The 26,385-nt window shown below is 47.1% G+C and overlaps 1 protein-coding gene; it reads left to right on the top strand.

The window, feature by feature from the left end:
- Positions 1-23,889: 23,889 nt before the first annotated feature.
- Positions 23,890-26,154, top strand: GSTUM_00005793001 (uncharacterized protein). XM_002837835.2 has 6 exons: positions 23,890-24,090; positions 24,142-24,304; positions 24,339-24,369; positions 24,494-24,588; positions 24,674-25,591; positions 25,668-26,154. The coding sequence occupies exons 1-6, from the start codon at positions 23,945-23,947 to the stop codon at positions 25,944-25,946; spliced, it is 1,632 nt and encodes a 543-aa protein (XP_002837881.1). The 5' UTR covers positions 23,890-23,944; the 3' UTR covers positions 25,947-26,154.
- Positions 26,155-26,385: the final 231 nt, after the last annotated feature.

Here is a 26,385-nt window from a genome sequence, read left to right as displayed (position 1 = left end):
GGTTTTGATTTGGTTCACTCACGAGAATGTGTCTGACTATCTATAATTTGCCAGGGCTTTTGACTTGTCCTTTCCACTAGAAATAAATTATTTAGAACAAGTGCTACTACCGAACCGAGTAGTAATGCATAGAAAGAATTCACTAGGCAGGTGAAAGCTTGGGAGAACGCAAATCACGTTGAACGGAAGTTAAAAACAAAAGGGAAGCAAACATCTGGCTAAGCCAGCTCCAAAAGCCAGGTAGTACAACGCCTATACATCCTATAGGTAGGCCGGGTCGGGTTCGGCTCAGTTACTTCGAGGCCTACAGGCTCCGGCCAGGCTAGATCCTCAGGAATTCTCGCAGGCCAGGCCTGGCTTTCCTTCGGCCTAGCCTGCCTGCCTGCCCCGTTTGGAGCACTGGCCAAATATACATATTATCTAACCGATCAACCACTACCATACCCACACCTACTTAACCCTAATACTGTCCTTGGTACAGGAGGTCGCCCTATATACCATTCCTCACACAACACTCTAACTACTTCGGGTGAATCTAAATTAGCCGAATGATTTGCTATGAGCAATTTGGGTGGTCCTATTGTATAATCAAATCATTCCTAGAAACGAACCTCAGTTGGCCACGTCAAACCTCTGCCTGCATGTGACCCAGACTGGGGGCTGACGGACTGGCCTCTTGGGCCCACTGGCTCACCCTACCCCGTAACGTATCCGAGAGCCGAAACCCAGTTACCCCGTAGCGTATTGTTTTTATGCCGGAGTACGGGCGGCCTAGGAATTAAAATAACAAGAGTCGAGGCACAAGGATTGCAGGACACCTACCGGACACAGTGTAAACCGTTCTAATGGGTGCTGGATTCGTTAGGTTATTCCTCGTCATACGTTAGGTTTTGGGTCGGGCACCGCTTCCATTGGTTGGGTTGGGTTTAGGAATTCACAATCAGTTTACCAATCGAACCCGTTTCCGCCTACGCCCCATCTTCTTCTATCCGATACTCCGAGCCCACAGGACTAGAGAACTCTATTGAGGAGGGTCCCAAGTGTAGCTGGAAGTTGTGCAAATCAAGATATTTTATCCAGGACGCTAATTCTTTATAAAGCTTTATCATAGTAAATCTTGTATTCAGTTATCACTCGTTTCTGGAACTTCCAAAATCAATACCCGAAAACGAATATACAAGTTAATCTTCTTTCATATCAAAAGACCTAATGGTCAATATCAGATTCCACCAAAGCTTGAATAATTGTACAGCGTACTAGTACTATGTCGTTTGGCTTTCATCTCTCAGTAAGGTCAACTAATTTTTGGTTTTTTTCTCTCATTGCGGGAAAGAGGCTGCTTTGTTTCTGCGCTTTCCCCCCCTTCTAGAGAATAAAATCCCAGAATCCCGGAATACACATCACACCGTCCAATTATCCGAGCTTTTACTGTATATTAAGTTAGGAGTTGAATGGCGTAGGGATGATTATAGCTCCAAACTCATGATTGGTCTATTAGCCCCGCTAGGTCTAGGAAGGTGTTTCTAATTTATGATATTATTATTTCTTGGACTTGTACTTACTATCTGCTAGTCATCAATTAAGTCATCTCAGGATGATACTGTGGGGCTCGTAGATGGCCACAGGGTCAATTACTACCCGAGAATGCAACCTCAATATGAGGGGCATGAAGTGGGTCTCTGTCATGTATTTAAAACTAGCAGTTTGTACTCTAAGCCAGCTGTAGGCTAAGAGGTTTTCTTCTATTGTATGCGTTGGTGCTGTGTCGCTTGTTGGATAGTAAAACCTGTGTGATGGGGTGTGCTCGGGGTGATACATTAAGAGAAATGAAGATATATAGACGATAAAAAACTAACAATCTTTAGCTGGAGATAGGGAAGGCTAACTCCAATGACCTTCCAATAATGCATTTCATACATGAGCACCACAACAACCACTCTGGCTTTCCTATATATCCTCTTTTATTTCCATAACTCGATATTAATGCAACCTGCTACCTATTGAAATACTAGTATCCATATTTTGGCCCCCATATACCGTTAACCTTGGAGGATCAGTGCATTACCACAAAGTATGAAAAAGTATCCGTATTCGTTATCAATTACTAACTCTCTAACCTCTACAGGAGCTTGTCTGTAACATAAGTGAGGTGACGACAGTCCTTCTCACCGATGCCAGACGTCCGAGTTCTGAGAGCATTCATCAGCCCTGGTATCTTGTAGTCTCGTCCACAGTCGTGCTTCACAGTTGCGCTCCCGGTCGTGTTCGCGGTCGTATTCACAGTCGTAGTTTTCGTGCCTGCAGCCGCGTAATAGCAAGGTAGATCTAGAGAGGAGATTGAATACTTCAACCCAGCTTAGGTGCCGTCTCTCCTCCAAATCACCGATCCATCCAATCTCCAAAGAACTCCCTTAAAAAAAAAAATTTAAACATTCTTTGACTCCTAAAAGCATCTTTCCCGCGGAAACAAATCTCTTTTCTATTTCCTCCTCCTATATTCTACAGAATCTGTGCTTCATCACCAATCAACTTGACTAGATGGAACGCATAATCGTTTTGTTGATACGGATGGTTTGAGATGTTATGTTTGCTAACTCTGGGTTGCATATTCTCAGCCTTTTTATCCCGAAATGAAACCTCCCTCATAGCTGTTGCCGGCGCCCTGGGTGCGGCTTAGCTATCCCACGGTGATCAGGGATCGAGTTCCGCCACCGCCGCTAACCTTGAGGCCAACCGAGCTGAGTATGCTTTGATGCAGGCCTAATTGGCCGAGGTTAGGGCTATGTGCCGCGGTGGCGTGGTCCCGGCCTTCGCTCTGGCTAGCCAAGGCACTGCACCGGAGTAGCCAGCGAGACGAGAGACGGAGGAGGTAGGAGGGGAGTGAGGGGGTGTGGCGGGCCGGGGGGTCGTGACGGAAGTGGGGGGGATAGAGGTGGTGGCGGGGGGGAAGGGAGTCTGCACTAAGGGCGGGTCTGGGGGGAGGGATGGAAAATGAGTATTTTTAGTATTCTTATCCTTTCCTCTTTTTTTTCTTTTTCTTTTTTATTCTCCTGTATTATTGTTACTTTCTGTACTGTACCCGCGTGGGCATGCGTATTGACCCCTCTGTATAAGTTTTTTTTTTCTTATTTTTTTCTACTTATTATTCTATCCTGTATGATTCTGTTTGTGTTTGTGTCTGCGTGCTTGTATCATAATTTTTATTGAGGCTTCAATTTCCAGATCATCGTATACAGTAACCCGCTAAACATGTAGGATTGTAGAACATCTTTCGATCCCAACCCCCAGCCACCTTGGCCCCTTCCCCTCCGCAATCTCTCCAGTGGCCCTTCCATGCATAACTATGCAGCATCAAGCTCGGTGTGTTGTCCGACCACAGCTCTCTTGTCCAGTAGTGCAGGACCCTACTCGGAGACGGTGCCACAGCAACACAATTGCTCTCTTCGGTGCAGCATCCTGCGCTTAATCCTCGACACATCAAACGTTTGAGTAGAATGCGCTTATGAATTGGATAAGATTTGTTTCGGGTATAAATCGATTGGGACTCTATGGCGTTTGTATCATTTATTTTTCTTCCTTCTTCCCAGGGATGGGGGGATGGTTGTTTGTAGCGTCTTATCTGGCATTATTTCTATTTTAGATGCTTCCGACACAGTATCATACATTTCTCCCTCCTCATTCTCTAAGACATGAGAGCCGCGCAGGGTGCTGCTCCGTAGACACCAGTTTTCTCTCTTCTGTCATCCGAGTGCCGTACTGAAAGAACGGTATCGGGTCAGATAGAAAATACGTAACGGTAGCTGATCGATGAAGATTCGAAAAGAGAAGTAGACGAAGGAAAAGAGTAAAATCAAACGATGGTCCAAGATAATTTGGGATAGCACGATCCTTTGGCTTATTCCCACGTCCAAAATCACAGAGTTGTTTGAATTCACTTTCAGTTGTTCGCTCGCATACGTATACTTGCTCGTTCTGTCGTGTTCAGTTTTCGTCGTTTTCGTCCCTTCGTATTCTCGTGGTTAAGAAAGAAAGAAAGAAAGGTGGGAAAAATCCCCTAAGTACAACAAGAAAATTTTCCCTTTCAACTCTCAAACAAGCCCTTCCATCGTGAACAAAACCCTAAAAACCCCTACCATGATACAAACAGAGTTATATAAATTAGAGAAGACATGAATCTGAATTTTCCCCTGACAGTACCAAATACCTTGAACTGCTAGGCTGTGCTATACTATACTGGAAGCCCCTTACTCCTTCGGGCCACATATTCCATTGAGACAGGGGGCGCAGAACATTCACGAAAACCCGAGTGATAAGAGGTGATTGTCCGCGACGAAGACTATCGCCAGCACACATTCCTTCATGTTCCCTCAAGACAACCCTCCAGCAAACTAAGCGCCACCCAGTTGGTAGAAGCAACCCTCAGCTTATTGTCCAAGAACTACCCAGGAGGGAGATACACTAACTCAGCACACATCCACCGAGGTCCCATCTCCTACTAGTAAATTCTGCATTCTAGATGGGGATTCTTAGTTTCTATCTCAGGGGGTGTTTTATAAACGTGATTTGAAATTGCTGAGTATTTGGTAATGCAACTTCAAATCGTGATTAAATCCCGAAAATGTGATTTGATTTGTGGTTTGATTGTCTGATTTGGATGATATGTATTTCGGACGATTCTGATAATAGAGATCAGTGCAAAACTAGTTTGAGTATGTAAATAAAAACTGGAAGAAAAAACAATACCATGTCAACCAACCTAAATTACCATCCAAATTACAATAGTCAGTCAGTGCGGTGTTTGGCAAACTGTGATTTCTAATCACAGAATCGTGGTTAGAAATCCAAACCACGTTTGCCAAACATCCCCCCATATTTGCAATTCAAAACTTAGGAAAAACGCATATAGAAACACCCTCCCGGGGCCAGTAGCACTACCTCCGGCTTAGCTCAGCGCAAGAACCGTAACACCGCCACTACCCCCTCTAAACTATATCCATATTCCTAGGTGGCGGTCAAACAAAACCGCTAAAGACCCTCCAACAATTCCTGGAGATTTACCTTATAGATTGAACTTTTATCACCTTGATAGAAAGGAAAATACACTTGAGCTCAAATTTTTGGTTCTCCCGTGAAAATCTGGGCCTCGTGTATATTGGTCAATAGCCATGACTCATTCGAGTGTATAAGGGCCCAATTTCAATTCAAATGCACACAGCTTAAGTGCAAAGTCATTTTTTTTAGGAGCTACAAAGCGATCTAGCGCGTGATCCTTCCTCAGAAAACCATCGTCCAATTCCCCCCGCGTGATCAATTTACTCAAAGAGCCTACCGTATTGATATCACCAGCCAGATATTCCATGCCCTTGAAGCTAAACTTTCGGTACAATCCACCGCTCCCTCAATCACCAGCCCAGAGCCCCCTAGGCCTACCAACTCCCGATCCCCAGAACAGCCTCCCATCATTCTCTGACGTCCCTTGGACCACTTCTAGTATTTACAATACGCACTCCCCGGAACACCCTACCATGCCTATATAACATAGCGTCCAACAAGGCACGCCCTCCTTTAGAAGTGTCTATAAGAAGCATTTAGGCCCCGGCCGAGACATGCAAACATTTATGATCGTAGCGCGGGGCCAAGGCATACTGCTGGAAGAGTCCCGCAGCATTCTTCAATGTATACCCAAGCAAGGCCTATTTCCCACTCTAAAAAAAGTTAGAATTACATGGAAGAGTCCGTCCAATTCTGGATGGTTCTCAGAGATTCTGGTCAGTCACGGGAGTAGCAGGTCATGAACTGTGGGGGCGGGATAGTGCTGACCGCACAAGGCAACCACAAAAACTCGACAGCAGTATGCAGGGGGAACCGGCGGTACGCTAATATAAGGTAGAGATAGCAAAGCTTATCTTTCTGGGAAGTACCCAGGTAGAGGAGCCTAGCGGAAGCTAGAGTGTTCCAGAAGGTTCTACTCTGGAGAGTTGGTAGAATTATTGTGAAACAGAAGGGTCGAGTGAGGTTTCATGACACCCACCGAATCTAGGTTTGTGCAGCCCCAATGGAATAATCATGCATCCATTGCGAGCACAGGCTACGGTATACGTTATCATTTTCTGATGATATCCTAAGTATGCTTGAGCGCCTGTATCCTAGGCCCCACTGCTGACTCAGTAATTTTCGCACTTTTGGAAAAAAGAATTTTGTTCGTACTTGCTGCGAGACCGGAATAATTACGCATATAATCGGGGCGCCTGGAAGTTAGACACACAAAGTTCAGAATAGATAATATTAATATGTGGGATCCATCTCTCCTCACAATTAGTAAATTCAAAACAGTTCCACCCCTCTCGGAGCCTCGTCCGCACATTTCGCTAGTCAGTTGTCTGGCAACGACGAGAAGCGCACACTGAAAAGTCTACAGTAGAAACTGCTGAAATTCGCTAAGCCTGGACTAGGATACCCTAAGTCCCGGCCAGTTAGAGAGTAGAATTCAACCTTAGCCGGCATTTCTCATTGGTGGATTATGCCAACGAGCGCCGGCCAACCACAACCCGTCCCTCCCGCCAAAATCTCAAGCAAAAACGACGATATCTCACTGGAACGGAATTGAGACACCGTGGTCCGGCCCTAGAGAAATTCCGCAGTTTTTATTGGTACGATACTCATGTTTCACACGTGTTGCACTTATCTGTATTTCTGTAAAGTCAGAACAGCACCCGCCGATCAGTTGCCACCCCGTAGATCTGCCTCCGTTAGAATCTAAAATCTCAGTCAGGGCCGATTCAAACGGATCAGAGTCAACCACCAGAACTGCCGCGTTTCTGGCACCTAGTGAATCAATTCGTCTGCATTCCGGGACAATTCAAAGATTCACAGTACGTATGTGCCATCTCGAGTCGGGTATTGTGCTCCGGGTTTATGACTTGTACGGGTTCTATTAAAGATAACCCTCAGCAACCCAAAATATTTCGCCATAAGACATATGATACCTGTAGTACGCGTTCGAAATTCCCTGACGTCACGAGGAAAACGCATTATTCTATCACAACTGGCTTAGGGTTACCGGTTATCCCCGGTGTTCTTCCGGTTGCCTGGAGTTCGAGTGGCAGTATTGACTCATGTCGGAGGTTTTCGCAGCATTTTCAGCTGACAATTCAATACGATCACCTATCCCACTTCATCTTCAGCTGTGTCTGTCCTCATAACCCGGGGAGCAGAGGGCACGAAACTACGGCTTGGAAAAAAGCACTCGCTAGGGGTGTAGCTATTGTTTGGTAGCGAGTTTTCTAGTGCCTCTTGGGAACAGCAAGAGGGGGGCAGCTCACCTCCCCTGACAGGGGGCGAGGCCTCAGCCCTCTCGTGTTACCGTGGAAACCTTTTGATGCTCAGTCATTGAAAGCAGTTCCTGACAAAACAGTCCCCGCGCAGTGAGTTGATTATTACCTGACATTTTGGCCCGGTTACACGGACGAGTTTTTGAGCCTCACTACCGATCGCCCTGCCCAACCACCGGTTAACTTGAAGGGCAACTCTTAGCAAGCGTGATCTCACTCCGCTTCGTTTCCAAAATAACGTTTGGGAGCCTCTGTATTATATGTCCTATGGTCTTAATGACCCGACCCACGGCGAAACCCCATGCGCGAGGGTATGACGCTGCATGAGGATAACATTCTACGAGTTGACTGGTTCCTGAAAGAGGCCTTTGGTGAGTTCCCCCAATAGACAGTACCGTAGCTTGATTTTTTTAGGGATGCCAGAGGCACCCGCCAACTAATCACCTTTGCCAATGAAGTGATGGCCAGTGGATGTACGTATGCATTTAGAACTCAAAGACTCATAGTCATTAAGATTCTAATCTCATGATCAGGGAAATTCAATTCTTACGGCCTTATTGCTTGCTGAGTTACGATCTGGATCCACTGATGCCGCGGTAGAAGTGGAATTCCATAATCCTTGGAATTTTCTTCTGCCTATCTCGATCGAGTCGGCGAACTAGGATGCCGGACTAAATTTATTGAAATCTGTCGAGACCCTCGTACAGTGCGGTACTATGCCATACTAACATGATGAAACCCAGATCTCCAACCCCCCCCTCCCACCAGGAGCCGTACTAAAAACTTTCGCCCTGAAGAATCAGAAACACTTGGAATTCCGGTTCCCTAGTCCTTGTGTGCTTTGGTGTAAGACTCAGCGAGAGGGTGGGAAAGGCGAGACCGTTACCCATGTTCACCATCACTCAAATTCCTTCCCACAGGCGAACCACAATTCAAATCCACAACGTTTATAATTCATATCCTGCGTAAATAATTGAGGGTTTGATTTTACGATTGATGAGTCACTCACGTCGCGAGCGAGGATGGCAGACTCGCCCTTCTCATCTCCCCGCCCCGTAACTAAACAGAAATTCTGAGAGAACGAGGTGGGGGGAGGTTAGAACCCCGTGTAATCTGCAATACAGGTAACCCAAACCACCTTCCAGAAAAAAGTACGAGCGTACTCAGCCACGTTCGCCTAGTTATGCTACCGAGTGCCCACGGAAAAAAAACTTGATGGAGTGCAGTACGAGAGTAAAGCTCCCCTGCGAATCCAAAAGGCTTGACTGTGCCTCGAAAGGACAGTTGGGAGCAGGGGGACAAAAAATATTCACAACTAAGAAATACACTTTCAGGTCACGGGATTTGGGAAACAGGTGTGTCGTAGCCATCACCTGACAATTTATTTTTCTGGAGGCGGGGGGCAGGAGTCAAATGCACTGGCAATGTATTCCTGCAAATAACTTTATGCTGGACGATCCTGCTTCCCCAGCCATTGCAAAGAGGTGCGCGAGGGTAGACCAAGGACAGGGCAAGCTGAATGTGAACCAACTACCAAAATAAAATGCGCATAATGCATAATCTCCCCTGCAGAAAGTGTGTGCTTAATACCTGCACCTATAGGAGAAAGGAGCGTGTTGTGCTTATTCGCATCTTGCATTTATTTCAGCCCGAGCAAGCACTTGTGGCACAACCGTTGAAGCTACGGTAATCTCCCCACCAATGTGGCGAGGATAATACCGCTGCTGTGGTTGTGCCAAAGTGTGGCGGGTAGGCTGAGTGTGGGTGGGTCAAGTGTAGAAAGTGCGGGGTGAAATAGCGTGTGGCGCCGGGTGTTGCGGGAGCGTCTCGGGCGCTTAGTCCAACACAGACCTTTTGTCGATAGACTTTAAAAGTTGTGCTTTTTGGCATAGGATAAATAAACATTTAAGACATTCAAAGGGCATACCGGTAGGCAAAAACACGGTGTTGTATCTTATGGGCGATCCCCCCCCGATATGGTACTTCGTTAACGATCTCTTGTACCGGCATCTTACTGCCAGAGAGCCAAACACTTCAGCCGCCGAAGGAGGTCCAAGTACCGGTATTTGGTAATGGTAGGGATACCGTACGTATCATACCTGGATCAACTCGCTTCGGCCCCCATGTTTTCTCAACTTTGGATGAAAGGAGCCTCAACAGCGCCTACCGTTAATGAGCAATAGATTGGAAGCTAGGGAAGAAAAACAGAAGCGGTTTAAGAAATGTTGGGTTTTGGTAGGGTAATTAGGGTTTGAAAAAAGCGCATTCAACGGGAGAGTATGATGTGCAAAATGTTGGTGTCAAAAAACTTTGGCGTGTGTAACCCCGTTCGCATGCAAACCCTGCAGACCCACTCAAAAGCTAACACCCGAAGAAAGCTTTTTCCACCCGAGGCTGAATGCCTCTTGGGTCCGCTCTAAGGCGTCTCCCATCAATGGACCACTATAAAATTCCCTAAAACCGAGGTCTCGATCCAGCACAGGCGCTCAGCTTCACACAGACAATCCGCCGTAGGATTTTTCAATCCCTGCGATCAGTCACTTTATGCCTGCTGCACTATACGAACGAGACCATTCCTCGAGAATGGAGTACCTCTGTATTACTCGCCAGGTGTAAAAACACCCAGAACTCATGGCACAGTTTAGGCCCAGGACCAAGGAAACGCCAGGATCTCCCAGTGCTTTTGCAGCCCAAACTCACGGTACTTAGTATTCCTCCCAACAACCTTGTTATCGGATTCTCCCGATTCAGGATACCAGCAACTAGTTCTGCCTTGCTCAGATGCCAGTCCCGGGCCGGAAGCACCGGAGAACCTGGGGGGAGTATATTCTGCACTAGCGCTCAGATAAGCGGAGATTTTACCATATATTCCTTTAATCTCTAGCCTGGGGCACTCCAGCCTCGGGCAAGTACTCGGAGCTGGCAAGAAGTATTCGATAGTTACACTCTATCTTACCACAGTCACCGGCGACGTTTCACCCCCTGGTGACTGTCAAATACTTCTTGCCTGCTACGATTAACTCCGAGGTCCCAAACGACTGTTCTCCTGTGGGAGAGGGTTCAAGATCATCAATTAACCGTTACCCGAGGGTGATACACTCCATTCTGATATCTAATCAACGGGCAACCCCTTTTGCTTTTGAGCATAGAATTTCCTCAGCTGGCTCGTAAAAGATGTGACATTTCTACCAACTAAGCATTCGGGGTTGCCAATCTCTTTAGGAAAGAGGGGACGTCATGCTATCCTATTTAAGAGATATGCAACATCAAGAGCCTAGATGTATGATACCATTATCTCTGGGCATGGGTCACTCTTCAACATGCTATTTTTCGCAAATAAATCTCCGAGCGAGTCATCAAACCTAATACTTTGCTTGCGTACAAAGATTTGTTGCCTAGCATACCGAGCCAAAATACCGCTCCGAGTACTTTAGAAACTAAACTGCAAACGCGTTCACAAGATATACTTGCTACTTTAGCTAGACATAATACCGCCTTTTAACTCCCCAGTATCTTTTCTGGATACAGGAATGGTAACCCGCTGCGGCTGCGTGAATCTACCCGAGCTATCACTCGCCGGAAAGGCCAAATGCTAGTGATCACACTGTCCCCGTTGCAAAGAAATAGAGTCCTATCCCAAACATTTCCACCCTTGGTCATAGAGGTTAGGAGTATTATAGCATGACAATATCAGCGCTCGCCGTGTTGCAATTGGACACCTGGATTCAACCAAGTCATTTTTCAAAGCGCGGTAGATGGCCAGATTTCCAATACCACCCTCTATCTAGTCTTTGGTCCGGGGCGTCATCTATCCTCAATCAACCGTACCTTTTTCTCAAAAGACAGATTTACCCCCACTAAGGTCCCCAAAATTCCCTTTCGCTGTTTGGTTAAAGTGTGGCGATTCGGGGGTCCCACGTTCCCGTTGGCTTGGCTGCCCTCAGCCCCAATCCAGCCTTCATTGAATCGCAGAACACCATCATACAAGTACTGTACTGTACACACACATCCCGTCCAAATAATGCTCGCTAGCAATTTGTCAAATATTAGTAATCACAGCCTGCTCCACAATCCAATTACTGGAGACTATATAATATTATTTGGGTAAGTCGTGTATTCGGGTGTTCCGTAATTGTACAGTAGCTGAGTTTTGTGGAAGGTTTTACCCTAGCAAACCGCAACCCCAGAATCCTGTGACGGAGTAGCACCGAGCCGTTTTCGATCAAACCCTCGAACTAGTTCGTCCACATGCAACTCCGACCGCTCGCAGTTTTTTGTCCCCTCTATGATACCTTCTTTTTTTTAATAGCATAATGTCCATCTCGGCCAATTGGTCAAACTCATTGACTCATAAACCTGCTTTCCTCAATTATTTCCAAATAATGGGTATTCCCTTAGCTGAAAGAGTGCTAATTGTAGACTAGCTGATTTCCTCCCTTAACCGTGCATGGAGACATTATTTATTCCGAACCACAGCTAGCACAGCCACTTTTGGTGGTCGGGTGCATTTTTATTTTTTTTCGTTTGATTTTGGTTTGTCAAGTCTTAGCATGCTCAAGACGAGACGATGTTGAACTCGCGTCGCACAAAGAAACCCTAGTGCATGACAGTCACCCCGTCAGGTGTGTGGCAGTATAACGAGTGATATCTATGATCAACCTCTCAACAAACACCGCATCTTTATAACCAACAAACAACTTTACTTCTAGTCCTGACGTAATCCCCCACTAGGTGTTGGAAACGCTGAACCATTGCGTTTACTAGCATTCATCACGTTGCTTCTGGGTTCGCCAGATCGCCAAACAAGATAATCGCGTGAAAACAATATTTCATGTCTTGGCAACGGGTCAGCAATCCTCCGCCTTTCACATACGGGCAGCGGGTGAAGGAGAACAAGCAAAAAAAGACCCTGAGTGTCAGGGATTATTCCTGCATTGGCCAACCATAATGTATTAGCAAAGTATTTACCCTCGCACGAGGCGCATGCGAACACCACATGTCATGAACGAGGGGAAAGGTTGGAGCTGAGAGAGGAGATGGTTCTCCATATCCCATCTAAAACTCGCCTAACTTGCTTCCTGCGTAGGCGTAGAGCAGAGCCTAGACTACTTGTGACTCGGTACTAGAGGGTTATAATTTACTTTATGCTCGAGACCGCGGTCAAGCCACTTTATGCAGGTGAATATATAGTCTACTTCCTGATTTACCAGGATTGGCGTCTTATGCACGATTGAATCATAATCACGGGGTAACTGGTGCAGGCACCTTCTGTGCCATACTTTGAAGGCCACTTTGTGCCTGGGGCACATGGGTTTTTCCGGTAGCTGCGGGTTGGGTCACAAAAGAAACGTCCTCAATAATGAGAAAAGACTCTGCTGGGTGCCTGTTCCAGTAGTTTGGGACATAGTGTAAGCGCACCCTAAGTGGTCAATATGCTAGCGCCAATTATCTCCAAACCGGATCTGCCTTGATAAATTCAAAAATATCTAACGGGGGGGAAATGGGTTAGCAACTCGACCCTCTGTTCACAGTCCTCTATGGCCCGAGCTTTGAAGACCATATCGGTATTACTCCATTTCTAATATTGGCGAGACAGCTATTACGTGGTCCGACTGGAGAATGATCACAGAAGTTATGTTAGATGTGAGAAAGCTTAACGCACTGCTGCGTAGTCCTCCGAGGGGGCTCATGGAAAAGCGATAGAACAATTTTTTTTGCATGTCCGCAAATATGACCTAGCTCCAGCTTCTATGCATCGAATGAAAGAGCCGTGCCAATAAAACTAGGAGCAAGGGCTCTGGTAAGATCCTCGGAAAAGTACGAACTTGGCCTGGTGTCAACCCGTCAGAGCCGTCGGGGAGAGGTTCTCAGCCTCCAAAAATACATCTCCAATTTCGGGGAAGTATTGACGGGGTCTCAGGCTTCAGAATCTATCCTAGAATAAACCTCGGTACTCGATATGTAGGTCCACGCTCGCTCCGTCAATGATTACTGGTTCCAGTGGCCTTAAATTTTTAATCTCAGTTCTCCAATTCATTACCCTTCCGTCCGATATTCGAGATACACACAGATCAAGTTGGACAAAGTCCCTACACACATCGATCTTGCCCGATTAAGTGGGACACTTGCTTCCGAAACCCAACCATTAACTGTCTTGTTTGCTGCCTTGTGACTTATGTCACACCAGATTCGAGAGCCCAGGGGGAACATCTCAAGAATTACCGGTTCTTAGAGTCATCCTTCCTCCATATGTTAGAGGTACAGGATATCAGACGTTATAAAATGGTTAGAACCCTCTCAGTCTTGTCCTTCTTCATCACTAAAAACAATCTCATATCACGATTCGGCCCAGTGCGCACTCAAGGTGCCTCATTAGAATATTGGATATTGCCTTCAAAGCCTTTGATACTCCTAGAAATACACCGCCCAATACGAATATTTCAGCGATCCACAGAATCAGCGGTATCCAGCCATACATCGATATCCACCAGCATCTCACTAGAGCGCTCCAAAAACTCCCCAAATAACCACTACCACACATGTCCGACTATAGCCACCACCGCTCCCCGAGCGCTTCTGCTCACATGGATGACGACGAGCGCGAATGGTATGGAATATCTGATCCTAAGGAACGTAGGAGAATACAGAACCGGATAGCTCAGAGGAACTATCGCGAAAAGCAGAAGCGCAGACTTGAGGAGTTGGAGCAGCGGCTCGCAGAAACAAACGTTAGAATAAGCAATCCCATTCTGGAGCCTTCTAGCTTTTCCAGAGAATATGCCGAGCATCTTCTCCAGGACCCCCAATCTTATGGCAACACTTGGTCCGCTAGCCCTAGCTTCCCTATTGCCAGCACAATGGAACGCAGCTACAGCCCTTCTCCCCGACCAAGTACAGTCATACCTGTCTCTTCATGGTTGGATGCTACGAGGCCGGTCCAGAACAGCGAACAGTTCCTCGCGCTCCATATGTTGAAGCTCTCCAACGCAATTGAAATACATCTCCGCCATTTGAATATCAGCAAGGAGCAGCTCGCAAACCCACGATCATGGTCACCGTTCGTGATATACCGAGATGCCTATGGAACTTACCACGGCCAAGGCTATGAAATGGAGCAGCTTGTAAACAGCATCCGGGCCAGTATGCCCAGTCTCGCCCCCATCGACCTTCAAAAGTCAGTTCCCCACCACCCATACATAGACCTAATACCATACCCGGGCCTCCGCCGCACCCTCCTCGAGATCCTCCGCGAGCACCCCAACTCGATAAATCAGGTAGAGCTTTGCCACGACATCGAAGGCGGAGGACTCAGGCTTTGGGGACAATACTCCTGGCTTCCAGACAGCTATGAACTAACAGTTGAATTCGCCGCAAAGTGGGGATTTCTCTTTCGTCGAGACCCAGAGGCCTTCACCGCCACCAACTTCTGGCGGCGCCAGCGAGGGGAAGCCCCCCTCCGTCCCGAACACTTTGGTGCTACACATGGCCATGGACACCAAGGGAGATTCAGAGATCTGAAGCTCGTCGGGCTCTTACGCGATGATTTGTAGAATACACCATAGCCATGTCTCCCCCTGCTGCTGAACGCCCGACGAATATCTCAGATTGCCCCCAACGCTACGCACAGCCTTTTTTCGCTTGTGCGGTTTTGTCCAGCTCACGTGTCCATCTGATTGATAGGGATCGAGTCCGACGCAATTGAACACCCAACACCTCCCCTCTCGGAATAACCGAGCCTCCACAGCCCATTCCGCTGCGATACAGGAAAATTGCGATGCACGACATGAGGGCCGTTGCGGGCTGTTGATAGACCTAGGAATAACCTCGCCTGAGTCATCAGTTACTCAGGTAGAGGGAACTAAGACCCTGTCCCAAGGGAAGGTTTCCATGTTTGCAACAACCTCACACTCTCCTCCAGATGACTCACTCAATCTTCACTTTTTTTCTTTTTTCTTTTTGAAAAAAATCAAAGAGAAAAAAGAGGAAGCTGTCAGTAAAGAGACCTCCCCTATATGAACCTGCAGTATATATAGGGCCCGTTTCTCTGTGTTTTCCTGAACGCAGATATCCGGTTTCGATTTCTTTGACAGATTTGATCCTTCTTGTTATCCCTTTCTGTCAATCGTGCAATCGTTTTTTTGCGGGCTCCCCCGGAATTGTCACAGAACGGGCCCACAGGAAATCCCGATCTGGGCGTTGTGATTCCGAAGCCTTTCCCAATTTTTTCGTTTGCTTTCTGTTTTTTGTATTTTGTATTTTGTTTTTTTGATTTCCGAGTTTCCCCTTACTCGTGCGTGCCCTTTTTGTCTTGTTAGTTCTTATTTCGTTTCGCCTTTTAGTTCTATTTCTTCCTTGTTGTTCTCAAGTAACTTAGTGGGCCAGTTAATCACATATATTTTCTAGTAGGAAATGATCTGATTGAGTCGACCTCCGCACATGATTCGCGAGTATGATATCATGTCTCCTTACCCGAGTACCTAGAACAGTGTTGATCAAGAGAGAACACCATGGAGTGCGATAAGAAATTGTAGGGGCAAATTTTCAAATACGGACGCAAAGCACGGACAGATTAGCACACCTTCTAATTATCTAAGTTTTTACTGTATCGTGGAACCATGATGTGAATAGGAAAAACATATTCTCCTGTGAAAAATGAAAAAAAACATGAGGATTACAGGATCTGAATCAAGAGACAATACATCACTAGTGAAGCCTTGATCTGAAAGGTGAGTGACACTCTGTGATTCAGATCCATCTGGTTTATATGGGAAAGTTCTTATGGGGTCATTTCAGAAGATTTTTTGAGCAGAACGGGTAAGACGCCCCCAAGGATAAAGGTTCCCAATCCGGTACCTTAGATAGCTCGTCTCATAGCTGGAAGCTGCCATGGCCAAGCCCAAAGTTCTGGGTTCCATTAGGATCGGTCCCGGGATTTGAACAAAGATTTTGAGGTACATCCTTCTAGAAAATTCTGTTGTACCTATACGACGGCAAAAGATAGTGGTTTTCCTATGAGAGTATTGAAGTGAGGATGTGAACCACCGCACCATGGAGGGACAAGGATAGCGTGGCAAAAATTTGTATTAGATCAGCAACCCATCACGATACAAAAAACTGCACACCAGCCACTCTCATGATCGGAGTTTCGATGCTTAAGAGAACAAACCAAGGTCCCAGGCTACCGGTACCCTTGATACCCTGAACCCAAAACCCCTAAATTCTGTGCATACTCGAGTACCCAGAGAAAGTGGGGGCGCCTTTCAGTGGTGTGGACCCCACAATCCTAGGGGGGAAATTCCCCCACCCTTTAACAAAGAATACGGTATAGTGAAAATCGAACCAACCCGGGCGTAAAATCCCTTGGAATCCACCACCGTACCTTATCTGCTATCCCCTCAAGCTCCGCAATCTCGGGCTTTAGAGACAAAGGTTCCTGAGAAGGACTAGGTTAGCGTTTTTCTGGGATGATATAAGATCAACCTACTGGATCTCTTGGATCCTATTAGCCGGGCTTCTCAATTCTCTTAGCCTGTCAAATTAAACTCATCGTGGACTAGCGGGCTAATACCCGCCCGTAATCTCATACTTGTAGTAAGCGGCCTCAAGGGATTTTACCGCACGGGAAGCTGGCCGTATAAAAAACCCCGAAGTTAAAGATCGCCCAATACCGGTAGATAATTTAACAGGCTGTGGATACGGTGCTGGTGAGTTCTGCCAGATCTAACCCGGCGTTGCTACTCGGGCAACGCTGACATGAGACAATATTCTGCTAAGGTCCCGGCTGATCCCCGCAAGCTGATTCGATGGCCACGGACCTAGAAGGATTCAGGGACAAAAGCCTAAGCCGTAATAACAGCTAAAGCTAAGAGCAGTAATCGATCCGAGGCTGCGAAGGGAGAGGTCCGGCGCTATCCGCTCAGCTGAGCTTTATATACTGACAATATTTCGGCTCGGGGATGCCAGGATAATAAAATTATTGAACACCGGTATATCAGTTAGTTTGTAGCAACATAGAGAGTATGGTGTGAAAGTAGACTAAGTGTCCCATGCTCGTTGTGCCCCCCTAAGGATTGGCCCATATGTGAAGTAGATAAAGGGGAAATTAACTCCACTAGTATGGTCAAGTCTGGGATATTGAACTATAGGACGGTTCCTACGATATCTTTCCCAAAGCTAGGACTGGCGACACGAAAATCATTCGGGGCATTGGGCGTTGAGCTCTCTATGGGCTACCGGTAGAGAGGTACCACAGAAACTACACCTAATTCCCATAAAACGGAATAAAAACGGCATATCTTAGTAATGCACCAGTACCAGGTGCCATGTTTGTTCGAGGCAGGGATAACTAAAGGTAAATATCTAACCAGCAAAACAATCCCTGTCCTACCAGCATGTGGGGGAATCCCTCCTAGAAATTATATATTGCGCCGTCGGACCACGATGGTACCACCTCCTCAACTTCTTGTACTATGATACTAAACTGACCCTATACACAGACTGGCCTGCGGGCCCCCGGGAATTGGCATCTCTGCGCCCGGGCCACTTGCCGACCTCTACCCGACTCTACACTGAACCCTAGTATTTTCCTCGATATATGATATCATACCATCCTTGCTCACCATTGCGGTATGATTGCCAGATGACACAGATCGGCTTTGCTTACGGGTTGGCACGCTAGCACAAGCGCAACCTTAAATATCGAAATTCCATTACCGGCATTCTACTAGCATGGATCCAGAGAGAGGATTATTTTGCGAGCACCGAGAAGCTCTGAAAGTATCAAAACTCCCGTTGTGTCCCGAGTCTCGCACTGCCGGTGCCAACAATCTGGAACTCGAAAAAAACCATTAGCAGTGCCAGCAACAATTATAGTAAAATCTGCTATGATCCACTAATATCTAATCCCAGTCATCTAATGCAAAAAAAAAAACCCCTAAGGATGAGTGCTTTCCTCGTACGGTAAAGCATGAGTGTAGCGTGTCTTGGATCTCATGAACCGGTATTCGCGGTTCTTATAATGTGTCGAACTTAACCTATCGTGGGTCCATGCCGTCCCCAAGTGGATTATACGGGGTTTTATGGCACCGCACTATTAAATTTACCCAAGGTTCAACGGGCGGCTATTTAGAAAGCTGACACTTCAGACACGTGGGGAAAGCATGGGGTCCTTCTAGCCCTAATTGCCATCTCAACGGCCAACTATGTAGAGCTATATAATAATATCTGCCTAGTCGCTAGCTAGAGGTGTACATTTTGGCACCTCGGGAATGGGTCCACTAAAATTTCGGCTGCTTGGAAACCAGGTACTCGCTCACCACTCAAAATGGCTACATGTGATATTTGTGACATATTGGAGGTGGACACACTTCACTTTAGTCGAGGGAGGCACTAACTTACAGGTTTTGTGCAATGGAAACAGTATTGCGAAGAAGGCCTCAGGTAATTGAATCCGGGGGGCTAGGAGGGGGCGATTGAATTGGGGCTTCTGGAAATGGAAATTGAAGGGTGGGTGGGGGAGTCCATTGGCGCCTTGGTGAGTAGAAGCAGCAGGAGATGTTTATCGCTCAGAGGAGGAAGGAGGAGCAAATAGTAAATTTTAGGTCCAGTTTATCTGTCCTCATCTAAAGACAGGGCGAACGGTATCATTGAAGACGGTGCCCGGGAAGGACCCCCTGGCCCTGTTGGCTTCATTGCAGATATTGTAGCTGCCGGAAACTATAAGTACTAGGGTATTGACGTTAGTGATGAGACGGCAGGGGTACGGGTCGTAGACGACATTTTCTACAGATTCCCGCGTCATACACATATGTCTTCGGCCACCCGTACCCCTGTCCGTCTCATCAACTAGCCTCCATACCCGAGCATCTATAGTAACTCCAGGCGATGGTAGGTAGGATACCGATGAGTGATTGAGTGTGACCCCCGGGTCCCTGTCGGTATATCATAGCACTTGGACAAAAGTCATCTTTGGCTGGTCCAAGTATCCATACCGCCAAAACACACCAAAATGGTCCAAATTCAGGGTAACGAAAATCGCAAATTGCATCCTCATCTCTTGATCGATTAAAACAAAAAATATACCAATAAATAGTGGACAACCTAGGGGCTCTGAAATCCATATTTCTGTGACGAAGTCATTTGTTCTGTGAGCAGCTCTCAGCACTTGGTGTGGCCTATTCTAAAATCTAACCCAACTAACCGCCAAGAATTTGTATGGGCACTCATACGAAAAGATACTTGCTCCCAAAATCACGAATTCCACATCACTACAGTTCACGCAATATTGAACCATATGCTTCAAAATTTAAATCTCAGAATCAGAACACCTAAAATCGTTATTTCAGGAAGAATTGAACTACTTCCACCACAGGCGGTTGAATTATGGCACAGTGAAAAACAGCATTTTTGATGTAAAGTGGCTATCAACGATGACTTTTGTCACCGAATTGGTACCTCTCAGGCTCATTCAGGAAATTACACTAGCTCGAGACGGCAAGGGAATATGGTCAACCCTTCAGACTTCCGTCTGTGCGAAAGACAGATGTCCGGGACTACCGTCCCCCAGGTGGCTGCAGCTCGCCCAGGACGATTGTGCACATCTCAAACTACAAAAAACTACAAAATATCCCAGAATGAACAATAACCCTACCTATTTTATCCGCGAACCTCAGCCCAACATGCCTCCAATCACAGGAGAACACTTCAAATACTATATACGATCATAAAAAAGTGGTCGCCACTTTTTATTGTGTTTCGTGCAAGACCTGTATAATGGTGCGGAGGGCAAGCATACATACCGGTACGGAGAAGCCACAGGAGTATGGGGTCCGAATCTTGGCAGCGGGGGAGAAATTAAGGATAGTGGGAGAATTTGAGTGTCAAAATATTATAGAGGAAAGGCTTTAAACTAAAGTTAGCCAAATCATCAATGCAGGGGGGGTCAACCTTTCAAAGTGACAATAAGGTCAGTAATCCCAAGCGGGCAGTCCGGCCACGCCGTTCCTGAAATAGCCTCGGCCAGTCCCACAGTACCCGAAGCCTGACGAACTGGAGGGTTGGGTTCACCGTGTTAAACCAAATAGCCCTATGATTCTCGGACGCAACACCAACAGAGAAAACAGCTGTCACAGGCTACAGAACGGCAAAAGCCCCCAATGAGAGTATAACAAGAGTACGGGGATGGCTCCTACAAGAACTATCTGTGAATCGGGATTAAGAATAACAATTACATTAAGAGAAGGTGGTAAAATTATGTGAGAAAACTGACTGAGCCCAATACAAGCAGGAAACGTTACGCCTGAGCAGTTTGGGGCAAAGTGGAGTGGAAGAAGTGCTCATACATTACATATCCAAGCCTCCATAGCCGGTTTTACTAAGCATCGGGTGTGCAAGGATAACAGAAAAGGGGGAGCTTCAACTTCATATGGCGAGAACAGTTTCCTCCACAGGATTAGCAGAGTGGACAGCCAGTGATCTTGTGCACCGACAAATGATCTAGCCTAGAAATCCAATGACACCAATACCTAACTTAACCTCCAACAAATTGAGTCAACTTCCGAAGAAGTTTGTTAGCATATTTAATCAGGACTCAGCAAGTTTCACAAAGGGTAAGCGAATTACAGTCTGTATTAGCGGGTGGGAAAACATCAAAAATAAGAAGATTGTTAGAACAGTATTGAACTCTTGTGTCCTCTAAGCCAACTGAGGAAATTCCGGGCGTTAGCCTTGATGGAATAGTGATAATCCCCATAGCAGCTATGGAGACTAGTGGGATTGGATGAGAGTCCTGGTATCATTGGTGGAGGTGTATTGAGTCCATGGTAGGGTATAGCAAAAGGTGGTTGAATGCGTACTTTCAGTATTAGAGTGGACCTCCGCCTCCCTAGAGTGAACACGCTTTCCCCCATCTTTAGGCCATCCATGAACCCCCAACACCAACGTGTTTCCGATATTCCACTGCTGCTCATCTCCTAGCCATCAAGCCTGAGGTCCAGTTATACCTGTTTTCAAGGTATATAGCCATGCATGGACAATATGGGGAGCCAGAATTCTTGGACACAGTATCAGCTATTGCAACAGACTCTAGAAAACAAAGCCTAGAGTCAGATGTGTTCATGGTATGAGATCTTATGCGGTGTGGAAAGGGAAGCAGCTATCCCCACCCTTGGAAACAAGTTATTCTCGGTCACTATCGACCTCGTCAGATGTTAACTTCCGTTTCCGCAACTGGAACTATCCATCAAACTGCGGATCAGAGTACAAGCTAGTAAAGTTACTAAAATCACGAAAGCCAATATTTACCGTTCCAGAAAAGGCTTTACTGGAGAACTCCCGGCTGGGCAGTGGTACTATGGTGCTACGCGAGCGGCTTCCCTTCCTGCATCTCGGACACGACATGATAATATCCCTGTATCTCCTGCTACCGCTGTTGGTAGAGGAGATACTCTCTCACATGACGACTTGGAACGAGGGTCGCGTCACTGGATTGAGGACATGCGATCCAGTTCTACCACAAGGAGAGTTCTGCAGATCACCCGCAGATTTCTACAATACATCTTGTTTAAAACTACCACGAGCACCACAAGAACTCAATGGGGATCCTATATGGACAAACTTTGGGAAAAATCGTTTGATCAGAATGCGGATCTAGTATATGATCCGGTCTTGGCATAATGACAACAAGGGATTCGGAGTGGGGAGGATCTCTCTTCTGTCTCGTGGTTGCCGGGGGTTTTAGGCGGTGATATTATTGATCAGGTTATCCGATGCGAAGCTTTTCTTTCTGCAACCACAAAAGGATATCTGCAGAACGTTTGAGAATTGCCTACTTCGTTATGAATGCTAGTTTATTTGATTCCTCTGCTGCACTTTGCCCCCTTTTGCCATCATTTTATTTGCTTCTCTTCTTCCTACTACTACCCTCAAATGCCATTGTTTAGTGTTTTGTTAGCAGGGACTCCACCCCGCCGCGACTCCCGGATGGGAAAAGGCGCGTTCCATGGTTGGATCGACCACTCCCTGACCCACCCAACCTCCCCACTTCGTTGCGACACCGCAGCGGGCCGGTCAGCGATATAGAGTACGCAAAAACTCCTCTCTCGCACCTTCCGTATTTGGATCACCGTTAGCCTTCCTTTTCCGGTCACTCCCCCCCCACCCCCATCAAGCAGGTCCGGACGAGGTGAGTGCAGCCCCGTTCCCCACTCACTCCACCCCTAGCCCATCCACAGTCACTCCCGGCTATCCGGCATCTCGATCAGCCAGATCTCCCATTGTCTCACATAAATCTCCAAGAGTTCTGCATTCCCTCATCCAAAAACTGGCCTATTCTCCCCGATCACACACTGCACTACTGGTATTACCAAACAGATTCTTCGGACTTTGGTCATCCGGAGGGCGGGTGCGATGCTGTACAGAATCTAAACATAACACGGCAAAAACCCGTTGAATCCAACCACCCGGGATCGGAGGGATCTGCTAAAGAGCAAGGGTAAATTTGCCGAAGCCAAGACGTCGAGTGACCGGCGGTGAGACCGAGAGCTAAATGGATGGCACAAACCCTATCAGGTTGGAACTGTGTCTGTATTCTATCGAACTTGGGGGGCAATGCAAGTACGAGTACACGAAGCTTCAAGAACCTTGTCGATGTGCTCTGGGCTCTCACGTCAAATTAAATTTGATTGGGAATTGTGAAAGAGGGGTGACCTGAGTGCACTTCGCGCTTAGTACCATAATACGAGTCAAGGTAGAAAAGCGTAATATGGCTATCAAACCGGGGGGTGGGTGCACACTAGTTCAAAGTCCGAAACGTCTGTGGGGACGGAAGACGGAGTCTATCCATGAGTACCAATTAATCCAACAAGAGTTAGACTAAACCCCATTAGATATCTAGAAAGAGCGTGCATCCCTCCAATATCACCAGATTCTACTAACGGCCACGCGGCTCACCGCCCAACCCAGTAGGGAGTATCAGACTTGCACCAAGCAAGCATTTACAGTACCCGATACCCGAACAAGATCTCTATACTACCACTGTTAATTCCCCTAATAATATAGTACCGGTATTCTTGATCACGCACAATAGTTCTAATTTACCTCACAACTCACCCAGGCGAGTTGGCTTCCGTCGCACCCCGGTCCCGGTTCTCAATAATCTAGATACCACACTGCCCTGTACGAATCTCTATGAATTCTTAATTTTTTCCCCACCACAAATCGATCCACCGACCTCAATTACCCCCTATACTCGAGTACCTGGAAGTGGTTCTTCTATTCTTGCTGGACGGGATCGCAGGATGCAGCTGCACGAATACTCGTACTCGTACACGTACTGCACATTTCAGTTTCCGGTGCCTTAGGACCACAATTTCGGCATCATGCTGGTCACCAGATTTCCTGGCCTGTTTAATTTTCTCCCACCCTACCAAGTCGAGCTCCCTATTCCGGGTATTGGGTTTACCCAATTTCTGTAAACTCACTTCCTTACAGGCGATTTACGATTGTGAATATTCTCTATAAAAGGGGCCATTGAATCTCACATTTCAAAATCATCAGCCAACTCTGTCTTTCGTTCGTATACTTGCAATTGGCATCCACTCTTTTTATCATTCAACATGTTCAATTCTTTATCTTTCTCTACTGCGGCCTTGGCTGCTCTACTTCCCCTCCTGGCCAATGCGCAGATAGCCAGAGTCAGTCCAGCATACAATTATGAATTCCAGTTCCCTCTTCCGATCATGCCGGTGAAGACACCTACCACGTAGGAGGCTCTGTTCTATTCCTTGGGCCTGGATTCTGACGATTGCTCCAGGTCTTATACCAACGCTACCACTGGCGTTACGATCGACTTTTACGAAGTCAAGATGCAGGCATTGACCAAGAATTTATTCCCCGACCTTGGAGATGCAAGCTTGATTGGGTACGACGGTATGGTGCCGGGGCCTACCTTTCGCATTCCAAAGGGTAGAGAGACCGTCGTCCGTTTTGTGAATGAGTTCATACGCCCAGCCTCGGTTCATCTACATGGGTCGTACAGTAAGTCCCCTTTAAAATTTGTAATCGCCGGAATGATTACTCACTGTGATAATTTTAGGTCGTGCACGTGCGTTCCCACAGAACCTCCCACGCCGTACTACCCTAACTAACATTTGTGATACTTGTAGCATTCGACGGATGGGCGGAGGATATTATCCAACCGGGGGAGTTCAAGGACTACTATTATCCCAACAGCCAAACCTCCAGAACTCTTTGGTACCATGTATGGCCCCTTTAAAAATGTCCAACACGACAAGACCCCTGCTAGCTTTCTCCTTCTCACTCTTTCTTCCCTTCTTTTTTAATAGGATCATGCGGTTGGAATAACCTCTTTGAACACTTATGCCGGTCTCGCGGGAATGTACATCCTTGAAGATGCCGCTCAGGACGAAGCCCTCGACCTCCCCCGTGGAAACTACGACATCCCCTTGATATTGAACTCCCACAGATACACCGCGAGCGGCAACATCACGAACGAATCGGCCGAGCTGATAAGCGTGTACGGGGATACCTTCTCCGTCAACGGCCAGATCCTCCCGCACCTTGTGGTGGAGCCGCGCAAGTACCGTTTCCGCCTACTCAATGCCGCCGCGAGCCGGACCTTCAACGCCACGCTCCGGGCCGGGGACTCACTGACGAACAAGAAATTCCACGTTATCGGCTCTGACGCCGGGCTGATGTCCAACCCCGTGGAGACCGAATCGCTCGTTTCCGCCATGGCAGAAAGATGGGAGATAGTCATTGACTTTTCCGACGTCGCTGGCCAGAACGTGACGATGTACCAAGCGAACTGCTTCGTCGATACGGCATACACCGGCTCTGACAAGATTATGCAATTCCGTGTCGGTACCACGGTCTCCTCGGAAGTCGGTAACGGCCCTCTCCCCGCGACGCTCGTGGACCTGAACATACCGACGGATCACGAGACCATCGACCAAACATTTGCATTCGGAAGAACCAGCGGGCAGTGGACTATCAACGGACGAACATTCTCAGATGCTGCTAATAGAATCCTTCGTAACGTCCCGCGTGGAACAACCGAGAAGTGGAGGCTCACCGGCGGAAATGGATGGTCGCACCCTGTGCATCTTCACCTGGTTGACTTCCAGATTGTCTCCAGAGTGAAGGCAAACCAGAATTTGACCACTGGTAGGAACGGGCTGACGCCCTATGAAGCTGCCGCTCTCAAGGATGTTGCTGCCTTGGGTGACAACGAGATTGTTACCGTCCTTGCTAAATATGCTGCAAGCACCCCCCGTCCCCCACGCGCAACGCAAAACAAGCTAATTTGATCTGATATAGCCCTGGGACGGCGTATACATGTTCCACTGCCACAATACCATTCACGAAGACCACGACATGATGGCGGCATTCAATGTGACTGCGCTCCCGGACTTTGGTTACCCAGAATCAACCAAGTTTGAAGATCCCATGGAACCTCGCTTCAGGGCTGCGGCGTATACCGGCTCGTCCCTTGATGAGGTCCAGGAAAAGTTGGAGTTTTTCTCCTCGCTATCAGCTTATAATGATGTTGCTGGTATTCTAGCTGCATTGGAGGAGTATTACGAGAACCAATCTTGAGTTGGGATTTGCTTTTTTGTAGGGAGGAGGGAGGGAGGATTGATTAATTTGCATTTAATAGCTGACTTACTTACCGCAACTCACCACTAATTTTTCACATTGTCACCCATACTTGACCTCGTTTCCTTTTTGTATGATAGCCATTTTGATACTTTGGGGGAGGGCTTTGTACATTCGTTTGTTCGAGTATGCGAGTGGATTGACTGAGTCTTAGCCTTAATTACCGAAGGGTCACGCCGGAAGCAATGGGTATATAAATTGCCTCATCTAGTTTTCTATCTCCTTTAGCCATATCGTGCTCTCAATCGTTATCTCGAGCTCGTAATTGCCACAACGGCTAGCATTTAATCACTATATGTCACTCGAGTGGGCTATTGGATGGTGTGATCCGCTTACCGGATGAGAACAGTGTCCTGACACCTTTGAATTCGACAAGTGC

Source organism: Tuber melanosporum, assembly GCF_000151645.1.
Source record: "Tuber melanosporum whole genome shotgun sequence assembly, scaffold_20, strain Mel28".
NCBI lineage: Eukaryota > Fungi > Ascomycota > Pezizomycetes > Pezizales > Tuberaceae > Tuber > Tuber melanosporum.
This window is presented reverse-complemented; position numbering and strand designations above follow the sequence as displayed.